Genomic DNA, 21,196 nt, shown 5'->3' with positions numbered 1-21,196 from the left:
TACTCTAGTGGAAGAATTGACATTTCAACTATTTATCCATAACTTTTAGCAGTTTCTTCATTCAACTATTACTTTTTCTCCAACTATTTTAACTATTTCTTACCTTAAACCCTTTTACCATCTATCCAATACTTTAGCTTTTTCAATCAATTACTTTTATCTAACTATAATTGTTTATTCATTAATTCTAGCTAACTCTCTCTCAATTGCTATACCTAGTTTTCGGGTGTTACAGCTTGACTCAACATGTGGCTTTAAAAAAAAATCTGAAACTTAATTCATATTTTTTTCTATATACTTGAGCTTCTCCACAACCCTCAGCATACCCCTTGGGTACATTTGGTTGGGAATCACTTTCTTAGTCTATGTGACTTGATCTGTTATGGATTACACACCCATGTCTCAATTCATTTGGGGTACTTATATATATACCTTTAAGGCGCTCACACAATTTGAATACATTCATATCCTGTTTGGACGCTTACCCTTTCCATGTGAACAATCCCCTACTTAGGGGTGTCAGTCATTCTCTTCACTTTGTGTGATGTCTTGCCCTTTCTCTCTTGATGTGCTCTTTCTGAAACACACACAAGCTCCTCCTAAGCTTGTGGCTTGCGGCAGTATTTTGACACAAGAAAGTCAGTTTATAAAGGGCACTTACTGACCTGTCTTTTTCTCCAACAGGCTATTAACCTTTTACCAATGCTGTCATTGTGAGTAAGTTTGCTCTCAGTTGACAGTTTGCCTCGCTTAAAATAAATAAACTTACAGCATGGTGTTTTCACCAAAGACAGTCTTTTGTTAACCCCCCCCCTTGTCACTGACATGGAGAGAAGGCTCTGACATTGCAACCCACTGTTGCAACACAGGAACAAACCCCCTGTGTTTTGTCCCAGTGTTCTGTCCGTGCTGGTATTTCAACTGGTAATAATATCTCAGCCTGAAAATAGCTCCTGCTGTCAGGGGCCATGCCATGTGTGCCACTGCAGGAAGGGACGAGGCGAACTGTGGCACAAGGGAGCCACATTCCTGGGCCTTGTCTTTCACTCTCTGTTCGTCTTTCTATTTTTTTTAACCGCTGTCAGCCTGCCTGCCAGTATGTGGTTGCTCTCTGTGTGAAGGGAGGGCTGCTTAGCTAGCCAGGCGTAGTTGGAGACGAAGACAGACAGCAGGAAGATAGGAGAGGCCGTTTCAAGTAAAGACAGAGATAAAGAAAAAGAAGAAGAGCAGCAAACTTGCGTGTGTTGGAACACAGTTAGGGTTAGACAGGTGCTTGTTGATCTCCTTGAACCATGGTGAAGTGTCTGATCCGGATCAAGACCAAGGTGAACGTTCAGTTACGCATGATTAATCATTGCTTTCGGGATGTCAATGTGCGCGTGCTGGCTCTGGGACCCAGGCTCTTGGGCAAGGCTCTTGGGATCCTACCGATCTTTCCCGCCCTCCCTGGAGGTTCTTCCACCTCGGGCTCTGGTCCTGGGTCAGGACAGAGCTCCAGGACCCCTTCCAGACTAGCTGTTCCACCACAACTACATGGTCGCAACCAAGCAGCCAACTGTGCAGGTAAAACCCAGGGGCTGGTTTTTGTCATGCAGGATTATGGAGTACTGTCTTTTCGTGGTTCTTCTTGTGGATTCAAATTGGACGACTTTGTCTTTATGAGTAGTGTCTGAACAATTAGCAAGTTATTTCAGGGTGATGCTGTATGTCTCTCTGATGCCAAACCCAAATGAATATCACATCAAATTATGAAAGTTGCTTGTATGTTGTTTAAGTCTAACAAGATGGATACCAAAGTTTAAAAGCTGACATTATCACATAATCTAGCTTCCAGAGAACATGAGGATCGGGGGAAACACTGAGTAACAGTTGCTCCAATGAGTCATGTTTACGTTGATGTTAGAATCGCCATTTTATTAAATTTAGAAATAGACTACATGACAGCGAACGGGATCAGTCACTTAAGCATGGGTCATGACAAGCTGACCACCTGTTGCCACATTGTTCAACACAGCACAATGTGCCTGAATACACCCAGTAAGCCAGGTTAAAACTCAAAGAGGCAGAGCTGTTCTCTGCTTTAGGACCAATTAAACTCAAACTGAACAGAATTAACCCACCTCTTTTAATTTCTTAAAAACACAGGGTCAGGTTCTTCATAGTCACCGATTGCATCAATGACTTGCAGACATTTAGGCTACATTTCTCATGAGCTTTAGAAGGTCTGAGGTATAAGAAGGTCATGTCAGAATCGTTCTTTAAATGTGAATGTGTCAACAACACCTCCCAGTTATTAAACATGTCTCCCTTATGAACTTCCTTCCTCTGCGGTGTGTTTCCAGGTCTGGAGTCCCTTCGAGACAGCGCTCACTCCACGCCTGTACGCTCCGTCTCCCATGGCGATTCCTTCATGTCTTCTCGGGGCCATTTATCGGACAGCAGCGAGGCCAGCACGTCGGCTGTCATCTCCGACGAGGCCTACAGCCCTTCAGACAGCATGCTGCCCACACCCGTGGCCGAACACGGGATGGATATGCCCTTGGCGCGTCACCTAAACGGTGCTCCCTGCAGCATCGACGAGCAGGAGTCAGGGGCCGGCACATCGAAGGAGGGGCAAGGGGCAGAGTTTTCTTCGGGGAGGAGAGCAATGCGTATGGCCCGGAGCAGGCCGTCACCGCCGAGCGACGTGGAGGAGCTGAACAAATTCATCCTGAGCGTGTTGCGTCTGTTCCTGGTCACCATCGGACTGCTGTTCGCCCTGCTGCTGCTCCTCATCATGCTGACCGAGTCGGACCTGGACATTGCCTTCCTGAGGGACATCCGCAAGACACCTGAATTCCAGCAGTTCCACTTTGAATACTTCTGCCCCCTGCGGCGCTGGTTCGCCTGTAAGTTACGATGGATGGGAGGTTTCCTCATCAGCAATTGAAGCAGAGACTGAAATACACAACGCAGGAGATGCGACAAGTTCAACAGACAATGGGAGGTTGGGAAGAGAGAAAAGTATGGCATCCCTATTCCCCGAGATCCACTCAGCTTCTCCCAGGAAGAGGTTCCCGTCCCATGCCACGGACTGACCCCTGCCTTCTTTATTACGTTTGACCATCACTGCGAGGAAAGGAAATAACATTTTACTTTGGAAATTCAGGTCATTTCAAGGAATTTTATTTTTACACAAAGCCACAGTAACGGGGTTTGATTTAAACACTGAAAAGGGACAAACAAGTCTGACAGACTTCACTTCTCCAACCACAGTTAATAGTTGCCTTTATTGTATTAATGTATATGTTGCAACATTATTTGTAAGACAGAATGACTTGGTGTGTTGTGGTGTGTGTTGTGTAACCTGAGAGTTTGAGTTAAGTCCTGAGAGAAGATGGGAGGCTGTCTGGCTCATCTCATTTTCATATTTCAAAGCCAACAACCACATTCATGTTGATAAAATGTTATTATGGTCACTGCTATGACATTGAAAACTGCTGCTTTGAGTTGTACTAGTGTATCGGGGCCAGAGAAAGTGTGTAATGGAAAAACTAAGCAGCACTTACTGAATGTAGATCAGTCCTGAGTCAAATAATACTAATAATACTGCAAATATTATGATTGTTTTTATTACAATTCTAGCCATAGATGAATTTAAAAGTGAAGGGAAAGACTAGGAAAATGATAAAAGCTCACTTTTAGATGATTGAAACCATCCCAAATTGTCCTAATGTGGTATACAACCCAACATCAGGTATAAAGAATTGAAAACAAATGCTAAGAATTAGTTGCAGTAGCTATATGACTCAGGAGTGATGTTGGTGCTGCCCTGTTTGATGGCTTGAATGATCATTTCTGTAATAACTGTGACTTAGATCGTGGTCAGACGTCCATTTAGTGTGCTCACGTTACCATTTTTGTCCAGCCACTAGAGCACCAATAAAGTTTTATCGTCCAATGACTATGAATAATGGATAATTGTAAGGCTATAAGTAATGGAGGTGGTAGGTTTTACTAGTTTTATAAAATAGCAGCCAAATAATTCTTATAGCTACAATCAACTTCAATGTGTAAGGAACAGTTGTCACTTTGCCGTAGTAACTTTGCCAGTAGTTGTAAAGGTGATGGGACTGTGTGAGCTAGAGCTGTAGTGATAGTGAAGTGTTTGGTTAGTTATTTGACTCCCACACTCTGTAGAAGGAGTTTATCTTGATGTGCAATACTGTTGATATAAAAAAAACAAGATCTTTTCCATTAAGGGGAATTTGACCTTGTTTTACTTTTTCGTAAAGTGCAGAAATTAGTGCTATATTTTCCCCACATTATACAGTTAAAAGAGCTCGATTTTAGTTCATTTTGAGTGAAGGTCATAGAACTTTGTTTAGCCCTGCTGTGTTCAAATGTGTGCGTTTATCTGTAAAGTCTGAATACATTTAAATCATGTTTCCATTTTTGTACAAACTGATGTGTCATTTACACATGGAGATTTCCTCACAGTGACATTTAACGGACTTGAAGCATTCTTTTTTACAGTGGATGTATAGTTTTCCGCCATGCTTACAAGAAAGCCTAAGATACTTCACGTTTACGTCCTACTGCGATCTTCATCATCATCACACCTACCAAAGAAACCTCTGTTGTCTGATGTTAGTCAGTTTGCGTCAACGGATGGAAACTCTGATAGTCTGCTCTTCTTCTCTAGCCTTATTACGTTTATCTTATTTCACAGGTTAGCCTGCAGTGCATATTTACAGCCCAGAGTAATCAACAGCATAATTAAAAACCATACAGTTCACTGTTGATCCTCTCAACAAGCCTACAAGTGTTTCATGGGATATACAGTGGGTACGGAAAGTATTCAGACCCCTTTAAATTTTTCACCCTTTGTTTCATTGCAGCCATTTGCTAAAATCGAAAAAGTTCATTTTTTTTCGCATTAATGTACACTCAGCAACCCATCTTGACAGAAAAAAACAGAAATGTAGAAATTTTTGCAAATTTATTAAAAAAGAAAAACTGAAATATCACATGGTCATAAGTATTCAGACCCTTTGCTCAGTATTGAGTAGAAGCACCCTTTTGAGCTAGTACAGCCATGAGTCTTCTTGGGAATGATGCAACAAGTTTCTCACACCTGGATTTGGGGATCCTCTGCCATTCTTCCTTGCAGATCCTCTCCAGTTCTGTCAGGTTGGATGGTGAACGTTGGTGGACAGCCATTTTCAGGTCTCTCCAGAGATGCTCAATTGGGTTTAGGTCAGGGCTCTGGCTGGGCCAGTCAAGAATGGTCACAGACTTGTTCCGAAGCCACGCCTTTGTTATTTTAGCTGTGTGCTTCGGGTCATTGTCTTGTTGGAAGGTGAACCTTCGGCCCAGTCTGAGGTCCTGAGCACTCTGGAGGAGGTTTTCTTCCAGGATATCTCTGTACTTGGCCGCATTCATCTTTCCTTCAATTGCAACCAGTCGTCCTGTCCCTGCAGCTGAAAAACACCCCCATAGCATGGTCAATGTTGGGATTGTATTGGGCAGGTGATGAGCAGTGCCTGGTTTTCTCCACACATACCACTTAGAATTAACGCCAAAAAGTTCAATCTTGGTCTCATCAGACCAGAGAATCTTATTTCTCATAGTTTGGGAGTCCTCCATGTGTTTTTTGGCAAACTCTATGCGGGCTTTCATATGTCTTGCACTGAGGAGAGGCTTCCGTCGGGCCACTCTGCCATAAAGCCCCGACTGGTGGAGGGCTGCAGTGATAGTTGACTTTGTGGAACTTTCTCCCATCTCCCTACTGCATCTCTGGAGCTCAGCCACAGTGATCTTTGGGTTCTTCTTTACCTCTCTCACCAAGGCTCTTCTCCCACGATTGCTCAGTTTGGCTGGACGGCCAGGTCTAGGAAGAGTTCTGGTCATCCCATACTTCTTCCATTTAAGGATTATGGAGGCCACTGTGCTCTTAGGAACCTTGAGTGCTGCAGAAATTCTTTTGTAACCTTGGCCAGATCTGTGCCTTGCCACAATTCTGTCTCTGAGCTCCTTGGGCAGTTCCTTCGACCTCATGATTCTCATTTGTTCTGACATGCACTGTGAGCTGTAAGGTCTTATATAGACAGGTGTGTGCCTTTCCTAATCAAGTCCAATCAGTTTAATTAAACACAGCTGGACTCCAATGAAGGAGTAGAACCATCTCAAGGAGGATCAGAAGAAATGGACAGCATGTGAGTTAAATATGAGTGTCACAGCAAAGGGTCTGAATACTTATGACCATGTGATATTTCAGTTTTTCTTTTTTAATAAATTTGCAAAGATTTCTACATTTCTGTTTTTTTCTGTCAAGATGGGTTGCTGAGTGTACATTAATGCGAAAAAAAATGAACTTTTTCGATTTTAGCAAATGGCTGCAATGAAACAAAGAGTGAAAAATTTAAAGGGGTCTGAATACTTTCCGTACCCACTGTATGTAGGTGTATATGCTTTGCCAGTGGTAATGATAGAGTCATCAGCAGGTATATATCATTATACCTTAAATAAAATAGGTGTATTTTTTATGCAACAGGAATGGTATAGGATGTGTATTAGCTGAGGGGTTTAGGATATGCAGGATCATATAGGCAGTTTGGAAAGTTACCATATTAATATTCACATCTTTCCCAAAAAAATCCACAGGTTGAAAGTTAACAGGAAGCAGTACACACGTTTATCCCTGTAGTATTAAATACCTGGCTTTGAATGTTGATTTATGTACAGTAATTACTTTTTTTCAAAATTCAGATATGCTAAAATAACAGAAGTATTAATACTGTGAGTTGGATGAATAAGACGGAGATATTGACCTGAAATTTTTATATTTAACAGAAAAAACGTTTTTTGGTTGGTTTTCAGACTTGATAAATTACTTATGCATCTGCTTTTATTCAGACGGTGCTCGCTGTTTTCCGACTGACTGTGTAAGATGAAAGGCCAGGCGTGGCAGAAAATGTGATTACTGTAGTATAATTTGTACTCTAAAGTCTCATGTTATGTTCCTCTGTATGATAAACGTAACATAATTTGAGCAATAAATAACAGATAATGTTATGAATAATAATAACCATAAACAGCAAAGGAATGTTTGTCTGTCTGCTAAACATTCAAAATGTCCCTACAGAAGGTAAAACAGCCTGTAGATGCATGTGTGAAGGGATGGTGCCCACTGCTCCCGACCAAACACAGTGGAAGGTAACGTTGTCATGTAAGTCCTGTTTAATTGTTGCCCAATGATAGACTGCTCTTCCTCGACTCATTTTAGAGAAACAGAGAAGATGCAAGTTTTCTTGTGAAAGAACACCCAACAGTAGACCCATTGTCACTTGACTCTGAACAGGTTTTACCTAAATGGAAGTGGAGTGGTTTGTATTTTTTGCCAATTTAGAACAGCAGAAGTAGCATATTCAACTACCTGAATATTTCCTTTTGCAATGTATTTGTTTTTTTATTGCTAAAATCTGTTTCAAATGACTTGTACTGATAAAGAGTGGTAACAGCTCCATTGACAGGCAACTGTTGTATTGGTTTTACTGAATCATGTAAACAGGAATAAGGCCTCTGATGTGGTCTTACTGTAAGCTTCTTTCCTGTACCCATGGCCCTGCACATGGAAATGTCTCTGTAAGCATGTGTTCTGCATTTATTACCTCCAAACAAGACTGCTTATTTCCAATCACTGATTTAAGACTGGTGTAATTTATTTATGAATAAATATAATCTATTCTTGACATCTGGCAGCTTGTGCGTCTACAAGTTCAATCACGAATTCACAGAGGAAACAAACATTCAACCCAAATCAGCACCTCCTGACGTTTTTCATCTTGCCCCTGCTTGGAAACAACCGACTGTAATCAATGTTAGCACTGTTCCTTTGTCACAATGCTGCCATCTTAAGGTAACATGGGCACTACCACTGCTAAATTAATAACACTCACACTCAAAATGTTTGGTATAAAAATGTCTGTATATTTATTCCTTTTGCTTCAGCAGCCACAAAATGAAAAGAAGATAAAGAAAGAATACAAATAAAACACAGAGGAAACACATTTTAGAAATTAGGTTCTGGAGTACAAAAAAAATGCAAAATATGAGAACAGAAAAAGTAAACAGCAGAGTCAACAAAGTCAGTCAGTCAGTCAGAGTTATTCATTTTTAACCTACAGTTGATGCACAAAAATATGAGAGAATTGCAGATATCAGATTTTTGTCTATGAGTAAAAGTATTTGATTTCTTGATTGCTGTCGGAATGTATTGAGTCTTAATAAATATAACAAAGATTACCAAACAACCCTAGCTTTAAAAGGAGAAAAGAGCAAATAAATCCCTGCCATTCTCAGGACAACTATGATTTAAGATTAATTTTCCAGTCAGACAAAAAACCCAAACATGAAGCCTAACAGGTTAATAGCAAACAGAAGTAGCTCAAAGTCCAGACCTCAATTCAGTCCAGAATTTGTGGCAGGACACTTCTGCTCACTCACAATCCCCATGCACCTTAACAGAGTTTGAGCAGTGTTACAATATTTAGAAGAGAGTCCTCATGTTAAGTTATTGCAGCCCATTCCACATACAGTAAACTCAAGACTGAAAGGGTGAATATAGTTGTGTTTAACAACTGTATTCACACTATTGTAATAAGTGTTAGAATTATGACAACACTATCTTAAAGCGATATTGAGATCCAGAGAGGGCAACAATAAAGACACGACTGTCACAACTAGCACTGAGATATCAATCCACACTGTGCTAGTTTTCCACCTTGACTGTGACAAAAACATTTCCTTACTTGTTCTTCCTACCTAAATGGGCTCAACTAGAAGTCTTGGTCTCAGTCGGAGAAGACATGCAGGCGCCCTGACGCATTGCCGCCCAGGAAGGCATTCCTTGTGGGGTGGAAAGCAGTGACCGACTGCACCGTGCTCAGGTTCTCGCCATCTATAAAGGAGTGCTGGAGCTCGCCGCTTTCGTGGAACACCTGCACCATCCGAGGATGAGACATGCTGCCCACCACGAAGCAGTCTTCCTTTTTGGGGTCCCACACTGCTGATAGTTTGGTCAGCCATCGGCCTGTGTGCATGTTGTGTCTGAAAAATGAAGATTGATAAGACAGGCTGTGAGTAGGTTCAGCTAACTCAAGTCTCAAATAAACACAGAAATACATGAGAACAAGACAGCACAAAGTCTGTGAACAAATAATTGGATTTACCTGATGGATGTCAGCAAGGGAGATTTTGTACTCACTGCAGATGTGTCATATATCCTGTCAAAAGAGGATAAAGGATAAAGTTAAGCTGGGATTGAAAAGTCAACTACTATAAGTTTAACACAATTATTTAAAGCGTGAGCCGGCTTCACCTTATGTGGTTATCCATACAGGTGGTGAGAACTCTGTTGCCTGTGCGAGGGGAGAAATAAGCGCTGGATATGCTTAAAGAGTGCCCATGCAGCTGGGAGACTTCCTGGCTTTTAGTCTTGTTCAGATATCTGCTGTCATAAATATTCACTACCCTGCGGACAAGATCAAAACATTCCTTTAGTTCGTTAAAAAAGAAAAACTGCGACAAGACAGAGAAAAATGGATCAAATGATCTCTCTGCAAAAGTATATTAAATCAATAATCAGACATACTTGCTTTCTGCAACAGCAAAGTACTGCTTCTGTAAAGGGTGGACGCTCACACAACGCAGAGTCTTGGGGTCCAATGAGTGGAGGGACTCGTGGGTGTTTCTGCAGGGAAATAAAATACCAGTGAAGGATGTTAATGAAAAGATCATTCATTGACAAGACAGTTCAAACTGTTCATCCCCACTGTTGTTCTTCAACACAATGGAAAGAGACTAAAAAGCACTAGTCTTTCTTATTATCAGCTATAACTCATTACCCTGGGGTCCGCCTATCGACGATGGCAACTTCTCCAAACCAGTTCCCGACTACTAGTGTCAGACAATCATGGGACATGAAGTCAAATGTTTTCAGGCCATCTTCAATGTCATACACCTAGAACAATGCACAAATTGGCGTTAACTGATTGAGGTGGTAGCAATATTTTAAGCTCTTAAAACATTTGCATGTAGGCCGTTAAGCTCACAGCCTTCACAACATGAACTTTCAAAAGCTACATTTTGTGAAACAAAAGCTATCTCACATCATCAAAGACGGCCTTCTCTACATCCGTACAGCGTAGAGAGCCGTCGTAGCTGAGGCTCAGCAGCTGGGTGGGTTGAGCCCGGGAGAACGCCATGCAGGCTACTGGACGAGTGTGGGGCTCGAAGAGCAGAACACCATCATCACCCCAATCACCACCCTGAGGGAAAATAAAAAGGCAAGAAAATGATTTTAAAATAATAGTGTGTCTTCTTTTTCTAGATTTCATATGATATGAAAGAGATGTGACTTTTAAAATAAACGTATTTGTCCTCTGACTGATGTTTTGCTTTCATGAAACCAATTTTGAAACACGACTGAATATTAGCCTCACATTTGACAGTATTTCTTTTTAAAAATGTGCAAATAAAACAAGGTACCTCTGATGTTGTTTACTAATTTATTGACTGATTTCCCAGCTGATCTAGAACATCAAGTCTTGTTGTTACGAGCTAGTTTTGGAGCCCACAGTGACCTCCAGTGGTCACATACCAATTTATAACAGCATTAAGTTCAATGAAATGAAAAAACGCACCAATTTCCAGAGGCCAACTTTCCCCAGCTTGTCTCCTGTGGCCATCAACAGGCTGCTGGTACAGGGGTGGAAGGCAGCGGAGAAGATTCGGTCCTTCACCACTTTGGCCACTCTGTCCTCAGTTATCCTCATGTTCTTAAGGGCGGAGCGGTACCTAAAGACAGCAGTGAAGATTAAAGTCCACCTGTAGAAGATTTTCAACTGTTTGCAAAGATGTAAGTATGAATGCAATGGCCAAAGGGAGACTAATGTGCCCTAAGAGATGGAGCAGTCACTTATTAAGAAGCTAAGCAATAGGCTTAAGGAATCAGATCAAAACTTAAAATCTTACTCTTTAAGACCGAGCTCCATCTTTCTTTCTTCTGTTGAACTCTATGAAAAGAAAAAACACTTTTAATGTTTACTAATTGATTCAAGAGCAGCATGAGCAAACAACAATAATCATCCTGCAAAGATGTAACATATCTCAACATTAGACATCTCCAAAATATGTTTGGCTTTAAACGTTATTGTGTTCTTGGGACACAACAGTCAACAGCTAAACATTAATTTACAGTTTTGGGAAAAAATAAATACAAAGTAATGCCAACATGAAGCATTGTAAAAGCCCAAAAAGGTGAGTCCTACCTCTGAGCAGAGCTCAAGAAGTTGTGAAGGCAGCTTGCTTCCCTCCTCCATGTTGACTGGATCCATGGGCAGAGGACCAGGAGGTTTCTTGAGTGACTTCAAAATAAGTAAAATAATTCAAGTGAGTTACAAAAAACAGGAAATAAAGAAGAAAAAAAAAAAGGCAGCAAGAAAAATAAATGCTAGAGACAGAGAGCAGTGGAGTGGCATGAAGTGAGGTAAGATATACATTATTTATATGTAGCTACCTCCTGCATGATCAGCATCCCCCTTGGTTCAGGAGGAAGTGTCAAGGTATCTGCCTCTTTATTTTGGAGACGAAGAGATTTGCGAGATGGCAGCGCTTCTTTTACAGCAGCCTGTGACCTGCCGCCACACAAAAGAGCATCGAAGTTACACGAAGAAGACATTGGTTTGTTGGACTTTTGAAAGGTTATACTTATAGCTAAAACTTAAACAATTGACAGTCTAAAGTGATGACAGGCAACCTGACCAACAGTAAAAAAAAAAAACTAAAAAAAAAACTAATAAAGAGAAAAAAAAGATGTAACAGGAATTACTAATACGCTGAATAATGAGCTCAGTATTCACAGTTTGTCACCCGACCGTACCTCATGAGACCCCTCTGCGATGGCTTTGGCCGTGTCAACTGCTTCAACTCCTCAGTGGCCTTTTGAAAAGAAAAATAATTAATACTCATCCTACCTGTTCAGAGAAAGTAAGACGTAACACAAGATGGCTGTGGCGAAATTAGTGCATTTGTATTTTGGTAAAAAAACAATTCTGACCCCTACTTTCATTTTATACACTTTTTAAAAAATATCTAATTCAATTGGACTGTTGAGTGGGTGTGAGGTAATACTGACTGCACTTATGCTTACCTAAGGCCCACTTTTTAGGAAGCATTACTTTAAAAAACAAGAGCGCAGCTTAATGACTTTAAAATTCATATCCCAATAAATTGTCAATTATATTATTGATAAATTAAAGATATTAAAGATATAGGTTTTATGATACATCAGTTCATAACATGTAATTTATTATGCTGTTTAATGGTCGTATATCTGTTTGGATCAAGTATAACCAGTTAAATACTCCTCTGGTTGATTGTCTGTTTTGGCACTGGTTGGTATAGCTATACTCAGTTCATTTCGATGGGATTTAGACCATATATTTATTGAAAAGTAGGTAGAGAATATACCTAGGTTGTGAGAGCTTCACAATGTAGGTAAATATTGTCCAGCCCTAAATCTTAGTGTCCCTAAATGAAGTGGAGAAATGTCAACTCATGTGGCCGTCTGGATAGAAAGTACCTGTCTGGAAAAATTACAAACAGGACAGGGGGGCTCTACAGCGGGTGGTTTAAACCACAGAGAACATCATTATTACCCATCTGCCAAGCATTAAGGATACTGGTGAGAAGATGTCTCTGCAAAGAGCTCAAAGGATAATAAAAGACAATATCCACCCAAGCCACAGCCTGTTCCCCCTGCTGCCGTCTGGCAAGAAATATGGAATCATCAGCTGCTGTACCTACATATGGAATATGGTTTTGCTTTTGTTTTTTTCTAATGTAGCAAAATGGGACTCCAAACATAAGTTCTTTGCACAAGCCTGGTCTACAATGACAATAAATGAACCTTGTAACTCCGCCCATTTCACTACCTTGAATAAGTTGATAGACGACAGAAAAGCTTGATTTTGTCTGATGTTCTCCAGACGCTCCAGTTCATATGAAGAAAGTGCTCCATATCCACCCTGTGTGTTAAACAAAGACACAGCACTGACATTCTGGAGAAACAATATGCAATAACCTGCCCTGAAGGAGTTGAGAACAGATGGGTTGATTTGGAACATACCCATACATGTTCGTGCTGAATAGAAAGTGAGTAGAAAGCACAATGTCCATGATAAACTGTGCAGGGTTGCTCATACTTACAGCTGAACCCTCCTGATCACTAGTTCCAACTTCCTTGCTGTCATTCTGGCTGTTTTGTTCATTGTGCGTTGTTGTTGTTTTCCTCTAATAGAAGCAGGCATATTAGAAAGAAAAAAAAAAACACAAACATACTTTAATATGAATATTCTTTTCTTATGCATGTCTATGTATTGAAGTGTCTCTTACCCTTTTCTGATTGGGAGCTGTCTCAGGTGAGTACTGGAGGCGTTTAGGTGCCAGTGGGTGTCGTGAAGATCTTCTGACTGGACCCTCGAGATCCACAGGGGTCATTTCCTACAAGGTGTGCATTAATACCAAGTAACGAATGTTGACTGGGGTTAAAAAGAAATAGCATTCAACTTTTCCACAAAAGCACATGTTTTCACGAAACTCACCAATAACTTTAACTCCACAACAGCTTTTAATTTCGTTCGTCTTGTCGCCATATTAGTGCACTTATAACAGCACGTATGAGTTGCAGATAAGTGCAGAGGGGTGATACATGCACACTTCCGAGGTTGGTATCTGATATTGGTAAAAAAAAAGATAAAAACGCTTCGCGCCACACACTGGAAATGTTTTGTAACTGGCCCCGCCCCTCTGTGTTGTGAAACAGAATGTTAGCAGCTCATTGGTTGTCTCCCAGTGACATCAGAATAAGGGGCCGTTCTAATCTGCCGACAGCCAATGAACAGCCTTATACCTTGATTGACGTCTCATATCTGGCTTCCGGCTTCAGCTTTCTACATAGATATAATGTAGCCACCCTCTGGCAGATGTTGGCAATAGCAGGCTAATATTCATCATTCAGTTTTTTTGATGCATGAAAGCAGCCCCAAAAATGACATTTAAACACTTAACATTGACTTACGCATTGCCAGCATTTTCCAATGAGTTTAAATAGAAAATAGTAATCAGTTGACAAACACAACCGTGTACACAGAGAAATAAGTCATCAGTAATAAAGGCAATAATATAATGAAAGATCCATAAGCATAAGGGGGAGAATTCTTTATTAATAAAACATGTAGAAATGGAAACAAACAGTTGCTGACTCCTTAATGTGCATTTTGTGCATGACCATCTATCAAGTTAGCTAATGAGGTCAGAGAAGAACTGTGGAGGTCAAGGAAGCAGCTTGTCCTTGTCTTTGAAGAGATATTTTCACACATGATTTTGTCTTTATGGGGCCATAAAGTGGCCTTTCACTGAAAAATGTATTAAATTGCCCGTGTAAGATCTGCCATAACATGATATCATTGATCTACAGGAATGCTATGTCTCAGCATAACACCATGCATGTCACATTACTGATAATGTTGGTAAGATGGTTGCTTCTCCTGTTTTTTTCCCCCCCACTGCCGTTCCTTAAAAAAAGTACTGCATGGTGCAAGCACCAGTACAGGCAAACTTTTATATCATCTAAAGATATTAGATGAAAACTTCCAATCTTTAAATAAGTAAAAGCAAATAAACCACACAGCAAAGTTGAGAGTGTGACACAATAGTTTACATGACATGTACATAATGAGCATGAAAGCACTGATTTTCCATCCCGCTCACTCCATGTATGTTGTCTCTGGGTTACATTTTCCTGAGTCTTATCATTCCTCCACTTAGTTGCTATTTTAGTCCTCAAGCTAAAGGTAGAGGGTAGGAAGCGCATGCAGCAAGTCCGCACATGTTTTTTCCTCGCTCGATCATAAAATATCTGTTGGAATAAAAAAAGAAAGGTGCCCGTGATCACTGGAAGCTGTAACAAGTCATCACACTGAAACACACACAGACAGACGCAGACTATATTTACCCGTCCATTCCCCAACCGGTGCTCCAAGAGTTCTTCACAATCCAATACGGCGTGCCGGTCTCTTCAGCACCGTAACCCACAGCCAGGACCGCATGATTCACCATGTCTGCTGTGTTCTTACACTGGGTGCTAAACAGACAACACTGATGCTTTTAGATCAATGGAGTGAGTATGAAAATGTCTTTTGTAGGGCGAGTGGGCTGCATCCTGCCTATGCAAAGATGTGTTTTGTAGCTGTTCCTGTAGATATTTTTATGCCTGTTCAAGACAGAGTCACGCAACACAAAAACACAGGCTAATATTAGCACAGCTATGATAGAGAGGACAGAGAGTTGAGTGAAGTGAATCACAAGCACTCATAACTGTAGGCACCGAAACAAATGAGGCATCAGATCTTCACAGTGGTCAACTTATGAATAGCTTACTATTAGGGACGGACATACATTACATTTACATTACATTACAGTCATTTAGCAGACGCTTTTATCCAAAGCGACTTACAATCAGTAGCTCAAAGCTTATATTACATATGATTACATATCATTCACACACTGATGACGGGGCTACCATGCAAGGTGCCACCTGCCCATCAGACTCTAACTAATATTCATACAACATCCAGTCCACACCGACATGTTGCAAGCTAGCAGGCAGAACGCTGTGTGATGAAAATACTTGGTAGTAGAGTACTTTTTTTGCGGTCACTACACTAGTCTGACACCAATGTTGAAGCAAACAGGCAGGCAAAGTGGTAAAACAGCACTAAATAAAAACAATAGTCGTAAATATATGTCCATCCTGCCATCAACTAAGATTTCATTGGTTGCCCTTTTAATTATCTTATAAATAACATATGTGCCATTGGGTCCCTCGACTAAAATCCTATTATTGTATTATAAAAATGTCCATAGTGCAACAGAAACAACATTGTCCTTTGAATATTTATAACCACATGTTATTTCAGAACAACAGTCTAAACTTGTTGACTTACTGATGTCATTAGCTCACCTGGTGTAAACACCTTCTTTGTAGTGCATAAAGTCAGCCACAACCTCAAAGCCAAAGGACACAGGGTTGAGCCGGGCCACAGCATCAACCATGGCCTTTTCATCACACTGTGGAGGGACAAACATACAGGAATTTTAAAACAAAGGGGGACAGCAAAATGCAGTTAGGAGCTAACGTTATTGTAGTGTGAGTACATTGACTGTCGCTGTAAGAATTCACAACAATGGAACAAAGTCACATAGTTATAAGAAACTATTTTGTCTATTTGTCTACCAAAATAGTTTATTTTGCCTCTTTTACCTGATTTGTGACTTTGTGACCAAGCCGTAATTTCCTAAAGGGACACTTGCACGATGTAACTCCACATGTATACACTCACACTTGTTATGTTGATAACATCCAGGACAAAAGCAGCTGCAAGTGCAGGCTCAAAATGGCAAGTGTCATCCTAAAACAGGAAATAGAAAGAAATCTTACATTGCATCATTTTTATATTGAAAGATACAATGAGATAATACTGCAGAAAAGTCATACATGTCCTTTGTAGGGATAGTCCTCCTCTGTCATAAGGCCGTTGTTGTATTTGATGTACTCAAATGCCTGGCTGGGGAGGCCACTGAAACAAACCAGGTAGGGTTTAACTGGTTGAAGCCAAATACACATTTTTTCTGACTACTATAACTTATAATGTTGTTTAATAACAACTTATGTAAAAAACAAAAACGTGTTAATTACCCCATGCATCCATGATTGTTGAAGTCTTCGGCACAATCTATCAGCTGCTGCTCAGACTGGCAAAGAAAGCAAACTGCATTATACTTTTATACAAAGCATTGTTCTGTACTACTACTACTAGCTTTAATCATCAAGGTAGACAAACCACAGATCAAACTGAGAAACAGAGATTTCTCCTGCGAATACATTTGCTAAATTATCCTTGTTGGAAAGTGACTCATTGGAAATCTATTAGACAGTGTTGAATAATACATAACCTACCAGAGGTATTAGCTTCCCGGTAGCGATAGCAGTCACTGACTCCAAACAGCCGGTAGTGGAGAAGGTCCAACAGCTTCCACAGGGACCCTGAAGACGTAAACACGTTATAATTAAAAAAACTTGTAATTGACATTTAATAAAGGGGAACTAAATTATTTTTTTCACATCAAGGTCAATAGCTTGTAAAAACAACATAAGGTCGCCTGTGTCTCTGGTGGAGCTTTGTAAAGTCTCTAGTCTATGTTACTTTATCATGCTCATTTACTCTCAAATTAGTCAAGCCACAATAATAAAGATTGTAAATATACTTTTGTTAAATGTAACCACTGTTCTTGTTAATTAAACACTTTTTGCTTTTACTATTTCAGTGCTAACATTTAAATCAAAGTAGTTTAATCAAGACACAATGAGTGCTACTTAAAACATTTGTTATGAAGGCTACTGATGAGGTTTTGCTTGACAATTTTTTTTCAAATGAGGTACAAACCTTCAGGGATGTGCTGTAACACTCAGTTTCCACTATAAATTAGCAGGGAAGTTTATGCATATCCTTGGAATAATGTCCATTGTCCCTCTAGACAGTGGTGTTATTTGTTTGGCTGTTCAGCACCATATCAGGATACCTGGTTCTTCACGGGAGTGACAACGTTGCCCTTCATCCTCCAGTCTACGGACTCAGGATAAGGACCAGCCCTGCTGAAATGACCCCCTTTAGTAGCTGAGCAGTTCTACAATAGAAGAGAACCAAAAGACTGTAATCAAAAAAAGTTTTTGTGTAAAAGCAACAGCCGCATAAAGTGTGTTGTATTGTAAAATGTGTTTTACCTGAGGCTCTGTCAAAAGAAATGATTTCCTGAATTCCTCAAATGTCATGTCTGAGAACTGATTCAAGCCCACTACAGATTAAAATGAAAAACGTTGTCAGGACATGCATGTCTTTTTAACAACATTATAAAATATTACAGCTTTCAAAAGAGAGTTGACAGTGCACCCACTGTGGTAATAATCTATATATTACACGTTATGAGACAGGGTGAGGAGCTCTACTGTACTTGTGAACGAGTGATTCCCAGCATTATGATGATCAATTTCCCTCTTATTCTCAGTGAATATGCGAAGCCGGTGGTAATACTCCTCGGCGTCATAAACGTTGTTGTACTGCAGGCAAAAAGAGAGGTGTAACAGCATATAGAAAAGAGAGAATTGAGTTTTTAAAAACATTTTACTGAAGCAATCAAAATCAAATGATTCATAAGACTGTGGAGTATACATTTCAGTAACATTGTTTTTTATGTAGGCTACATACCTGTAACGTCCACTGTTTGAATTGATATTCCTCTGATTGGACACAAAATGAAGCCTTCTGTTAATAAAACAGCCTAATAATCAACATTTATAAACTTTCAAGTTTAGTTCTGAAGTTCTACTTGTACTAGTAGGCCAACTTCACTATTTTTCAGGGGAAATTTGTGATTTTCATTCCACTGCATTTATCTGACAGCTGCAGTTGATTTACATTTGATGATTTTATATAATATAATGCACGGCACAAATAGTAACCTATATTAAATAGTTAAAATTAGCTTCACAAAGACCAAGTACGACAATAAAATTATACTTACACATTAATACATCAATAGCATAATAATACTCCTATAATAAACTATATTAAAGATTATAATTGGCATTTCTAATAGGCTACAGGACTTTTACTTGTAACCTAATGGGATGTTTTTTATTTTGTAGAATTTAATCAGAATGACATGTTTTTGTAAACATATGTGTGGCCATACAATGAATTTGACACAAAAAATTTGCATCTATTTTGAAATATATACATACAGTACCAGTCAAAAGTTTGGACACACCTTCTCATTCAACGACTTTGAAGAATCTAAAATATAAAACATATTCTGGTTTGTTGAGCATTTGTTTGTTTACCACATAATTCCATATGTGTTCCTTCATAGTTTGGATGTCTTCAATATTAATCTACAATGTAGAAAAATAAAAATAAAGAAAAACCATTGAATGAGAAGGTGTGTCCAAACTTTTGTCTGGAACTGTATATATATATATATAACTTAACAGCAAGAACAACAAAGCTGGACAAAAAAAAAAGTTATGTAAGTAAGAAAAAAAAGTGTTTGTGCTTACATAAATATTATGTAAATATTTATATATAAAGTACCAATAACCAAAGGTATTTTTTTGTTCATGACGGAAGAGTCATTAATATTCTTCATATTAACACTTATTTAATTGTCTGCCATCAAATTAGTTTAAACAAGATATTAAGCGACTTACATTTCGCAACAAACTAAAACGACAAAATATCAAACAACCGTTCATCTCCATGAGTTTTAACTTACCTGCGGGTAAAATGAACGGTGATAAATGAACTAAACTAAACAGGTTGGCGATGAACCACAACACTCCGAGCGCCATACCTTCCCCGTCGACTCCCAACAAGCTGTGAGAGCGTCACATGAGTCGGATTCTTTTTAAGGTAACACCCCCTTCCTTGGTCCCACCCCTCTTTATGTTCCCCAGTACAACCACAACATCTAGCAAGTGTCTGTGTTAATGCAGCTAGCTCAGTTTAACAGTGTAAACAAATGTGGCAGCCTTGGAGACACTTCTCCCCCTGAGAAAGAATAGATTTATTAACAAGAGGTAATCAGGAAAGAATACACTTTTATACAAAACTGGAAATACTACTCAAGCTGTTGAAATAGACTGAAAGATAATTCTCATACCACTGGGTATTGCTCACTGCAAACATTTGATGTGCCTGTTAGAGGGTAAAGATTCATGTGCAAGGGTGGGGTTTAAATACAGTACACATACTGTCCTAGATATAGATTTGATTTGAACACGTGAAAGTGGTACATGCCTGCCACTTAAGCTTTAGGTGTTTTTTTCTATACAAAGCCTGTAAAAAATACCTATAAATATTCCAAGAATAAGCACAATATTACTACTGTATAGTTCCTGCTCACACGTTGGAATAGACAGGATACAGAATGTGTTACACTTATAAGTTGCTTTCAACATTTGCTTTAAAGTATCATACACAGAAAAGTTATTACAGAGTTGAACGATCATAAGGATAACACATTTCGAAGGGATATGTTTTTAACACATTGCACGTTAGGAAATGCATCAGACTGCCTGTACACAATATTGTACACAGCAAATATTTCTGCTTCATTGGCAAATTGTAGAACAAAATAGTTTACATACTTTTGTATATAATCCATTTCATGATTAAGGCAAAACCATAATGCACTGGCCAAAGAGGATTAACCATAAAAACTATGCTCTTGCTGTCTGAGTGAAGCTGGAAATTGAACTTCCTGAAGTGGCTCAATATTGGTTACGTCTGCTACATACACTGCCCGGTGCTTATACTGTATATACATCATGTTGCCCACCAGGGGAATAAAGTGATAATAAGCAAAGCATAAAAACCCATCTCTCCAAACAGAAAACACGTGTCCCAGCTCAATAAGAAATCAGCAGGTATTCTTGTTTCAGTTTGACTCCCAACACTTCCAGATCTGTAATCTCTGTCATTCAGCGGCTACATTAAACATCAGCGCACATGATTCAACTTTAGCCACCGCGGCAGTCCCACTCTTCACTCCCTTTATTTCTCTGAGAGGGAAAGTGTTCTAAAGTGTCATAATAGTTTGTTTTTTAAGTCAGACCCCATTTTTGATAAGTGGCCGGCATCGTTTCTGGAATAGCCATTCCACATACATTCAATAATAAGTAGTTTTCAGTGTTAGTGGCGGAGTCTGCCATTCTCGCACTGTATCCAAATCAACCAGGACTGAAATCTTAAGGATAACACAACTTTGAAGTACATGCAGCCAATGGATTCACAGATATTTGAGCTACACTTGAAGACAAATTAGCTGACGAAATAGCTGTTGTAATCAGGCAGAATGTGTGTAAGAGGATTTGTCAAGAGACAGTTGCACTTACGTGCAGTTCTTTCTTCCGACTTTTACATCAAAGCAGAAAAGTGGGAGTTGATCATCATGTCTTGTGACCACCATTTCTAATGAATGAGAGCCTTTTTCCATACTGCACATTCCCAATAGAATATGACTAAATATCTTCTCT

The 21,196-nt window shown here is 39.6% G+C and overlaps 3 protein-coding genes across 3 annotated transcripts in view; 1 reads left to right on the top strand and 2 right to left on the bottom strand.

Annotated features, from left to right (window-relative positions):
- LOC129106790 (FERM domain-containing protein 5-like) overlaps window positions 1-2,929 on the top strand; it is a 63,033-nt gene extending 60,104 nt beyond the window's left edge. Inside the window, exon 14 of the mRNA XM_054618015.1 lies at window positions 2,343-2,929. Coding sequence (XP_054473990.1) covers window positions 2,343-2,929 — 587 coding nt within the window. The remainder of the gene's footprint in view (window positions 1-2,342) is intronic.
- Window positions 2,930-7,985: 5,056 nt separating this feature from the next.
- Window positions 7,986-13,867, bottom strand: wdr76 (WD repeat domain 76). Its single transcript, XM_054615928.1, has 15 exons — window positions 13,647-13,867; window positions 13,438-13,545; window positions 13,252-13,335; window positions 12,978-13,070; window positions 11,924-11,982; window positions 11,561-11,678; window positions 11,313-11,408; window positions 11,017-11,057; window positions 10,686-10,839; window positions 10,152-10,310; window positions 9,888-10,003; window positions 9,635-9,733; window positions 9,362-9,514; window positions 9,213-9,266; window positions 7,986-9,090 (listed from the first exon to the last, which is right to left on the bottom strand). The coding sequence occupies exons 1-15, from the start codon at window positions 13,695-13,697 to the stop codon at window positions 8,835-8,837; spliced, it is 1,641 nt and encodes a 546-aa protein (XP_054471903.1). The 5' UTR covers window positions 13,698-13,867; the 3' UTR covers window positions 7,986-8,834.
- A 389-nt stretch (window positions 13,868-14,256) lies between these two features.
- On the bottom strand, window positions 14,257-19,524 carry LOC129104763 (pro-cathepsin H-like). Its single transcript, XM_054615601.1, has 12 exons — window positions 19,435-19,524; window positions 18,369-18,400; window positions 18,115-18,220; window positions 17,888-17,958; window positions 17,686-17,790; window positions 17,063-17,149; window positions 16,802-16,857; window positions 16,601-16,682; window positions 16,446-16,514; window positions 16,067-16,173; window positions 15,059-15,187; window positions 14,257-14,962 (listed from the first exon to the last, which is right to left on the bottom strand). The coding sequence occupies exons 1-12, from the start codon at window positions 19,508-19,510 to the stop codon at window positions 14,887-14,889; spliced, it is 996 nt and encodes a 331-aa protein (XP_054471576.1). The 5' UTR covers window positions 19,511-19,524; the 3' UTR covers window positions 14,257-14,886.
- Window positions 19,525-21,196: the final 1,672 nt, after the last annotated feature.

The sequence above is a fragment of the Anoplopoma fimbria genome, chromosome 2 (assembly GCF_027596085.1).
Source record: "Anoplopoma fimbria isolate UVic2021 breed Golden Eagle Sablefish chromosome 2, Afim_UVic_2022, whole genome shotgun sequence".
Taxonomy (NCBI): Eukaryota; Metazoa; Chordata; class Actinopteri; order Perciformes; family Anoplopomatidae; genus Anoplopoma; species Anoplopoma fimbria.
This window is presented reverse-complemented; position numbering and strand designations above follow the sequence as displayed.

Bases quoted from the DNA above. Each gene is read 5' to 3' on its own strand.
- wdr76 (XM_054615928.1), bottom strand. From the start codon at position 13,697: ATGGCGACAAGACGAACGAAATTAAAAGCTGTTGTGGAGTTAAAGTTA. The intron at 11,058-11,312 runs GTAGGACTCACC...TTCTTTTCATAG, and splicing joins TTCTTGAGCTCTGCTCAGAG to AGTTCAACAGAAGAAAGAAA. The intron at 10,840-11,016 runs GTAAGATTTTAA...TGCTGTCTTTAG, and splicing joins ATGGAGCTCGGTCTTAAAGA to GTACCGCTCCGCCCTTAAGA.
- LOC129104763 (XM_054615601.1), bottom strand. From the start codon at position 19,510: ATGGCGCTCGGAGTGTTGTGGTTCATCGCCAACCTGTTTAGTTTAGTT. The intron at 17,791-17,887 runs GTAAAACACATT...CTTCTATTGTAG, and splicing joins TTCTTTTGACAGAGCCTCAG to AACTGCTCAGCTACTAAAGG. The intron at 16,683-16,801 runs GTAATTAACACG...GGTTTGTTTCAG, and splicing joins AACAATCATGGATGCATGGG to TGGCCTCCCCAGCCAGGCAT.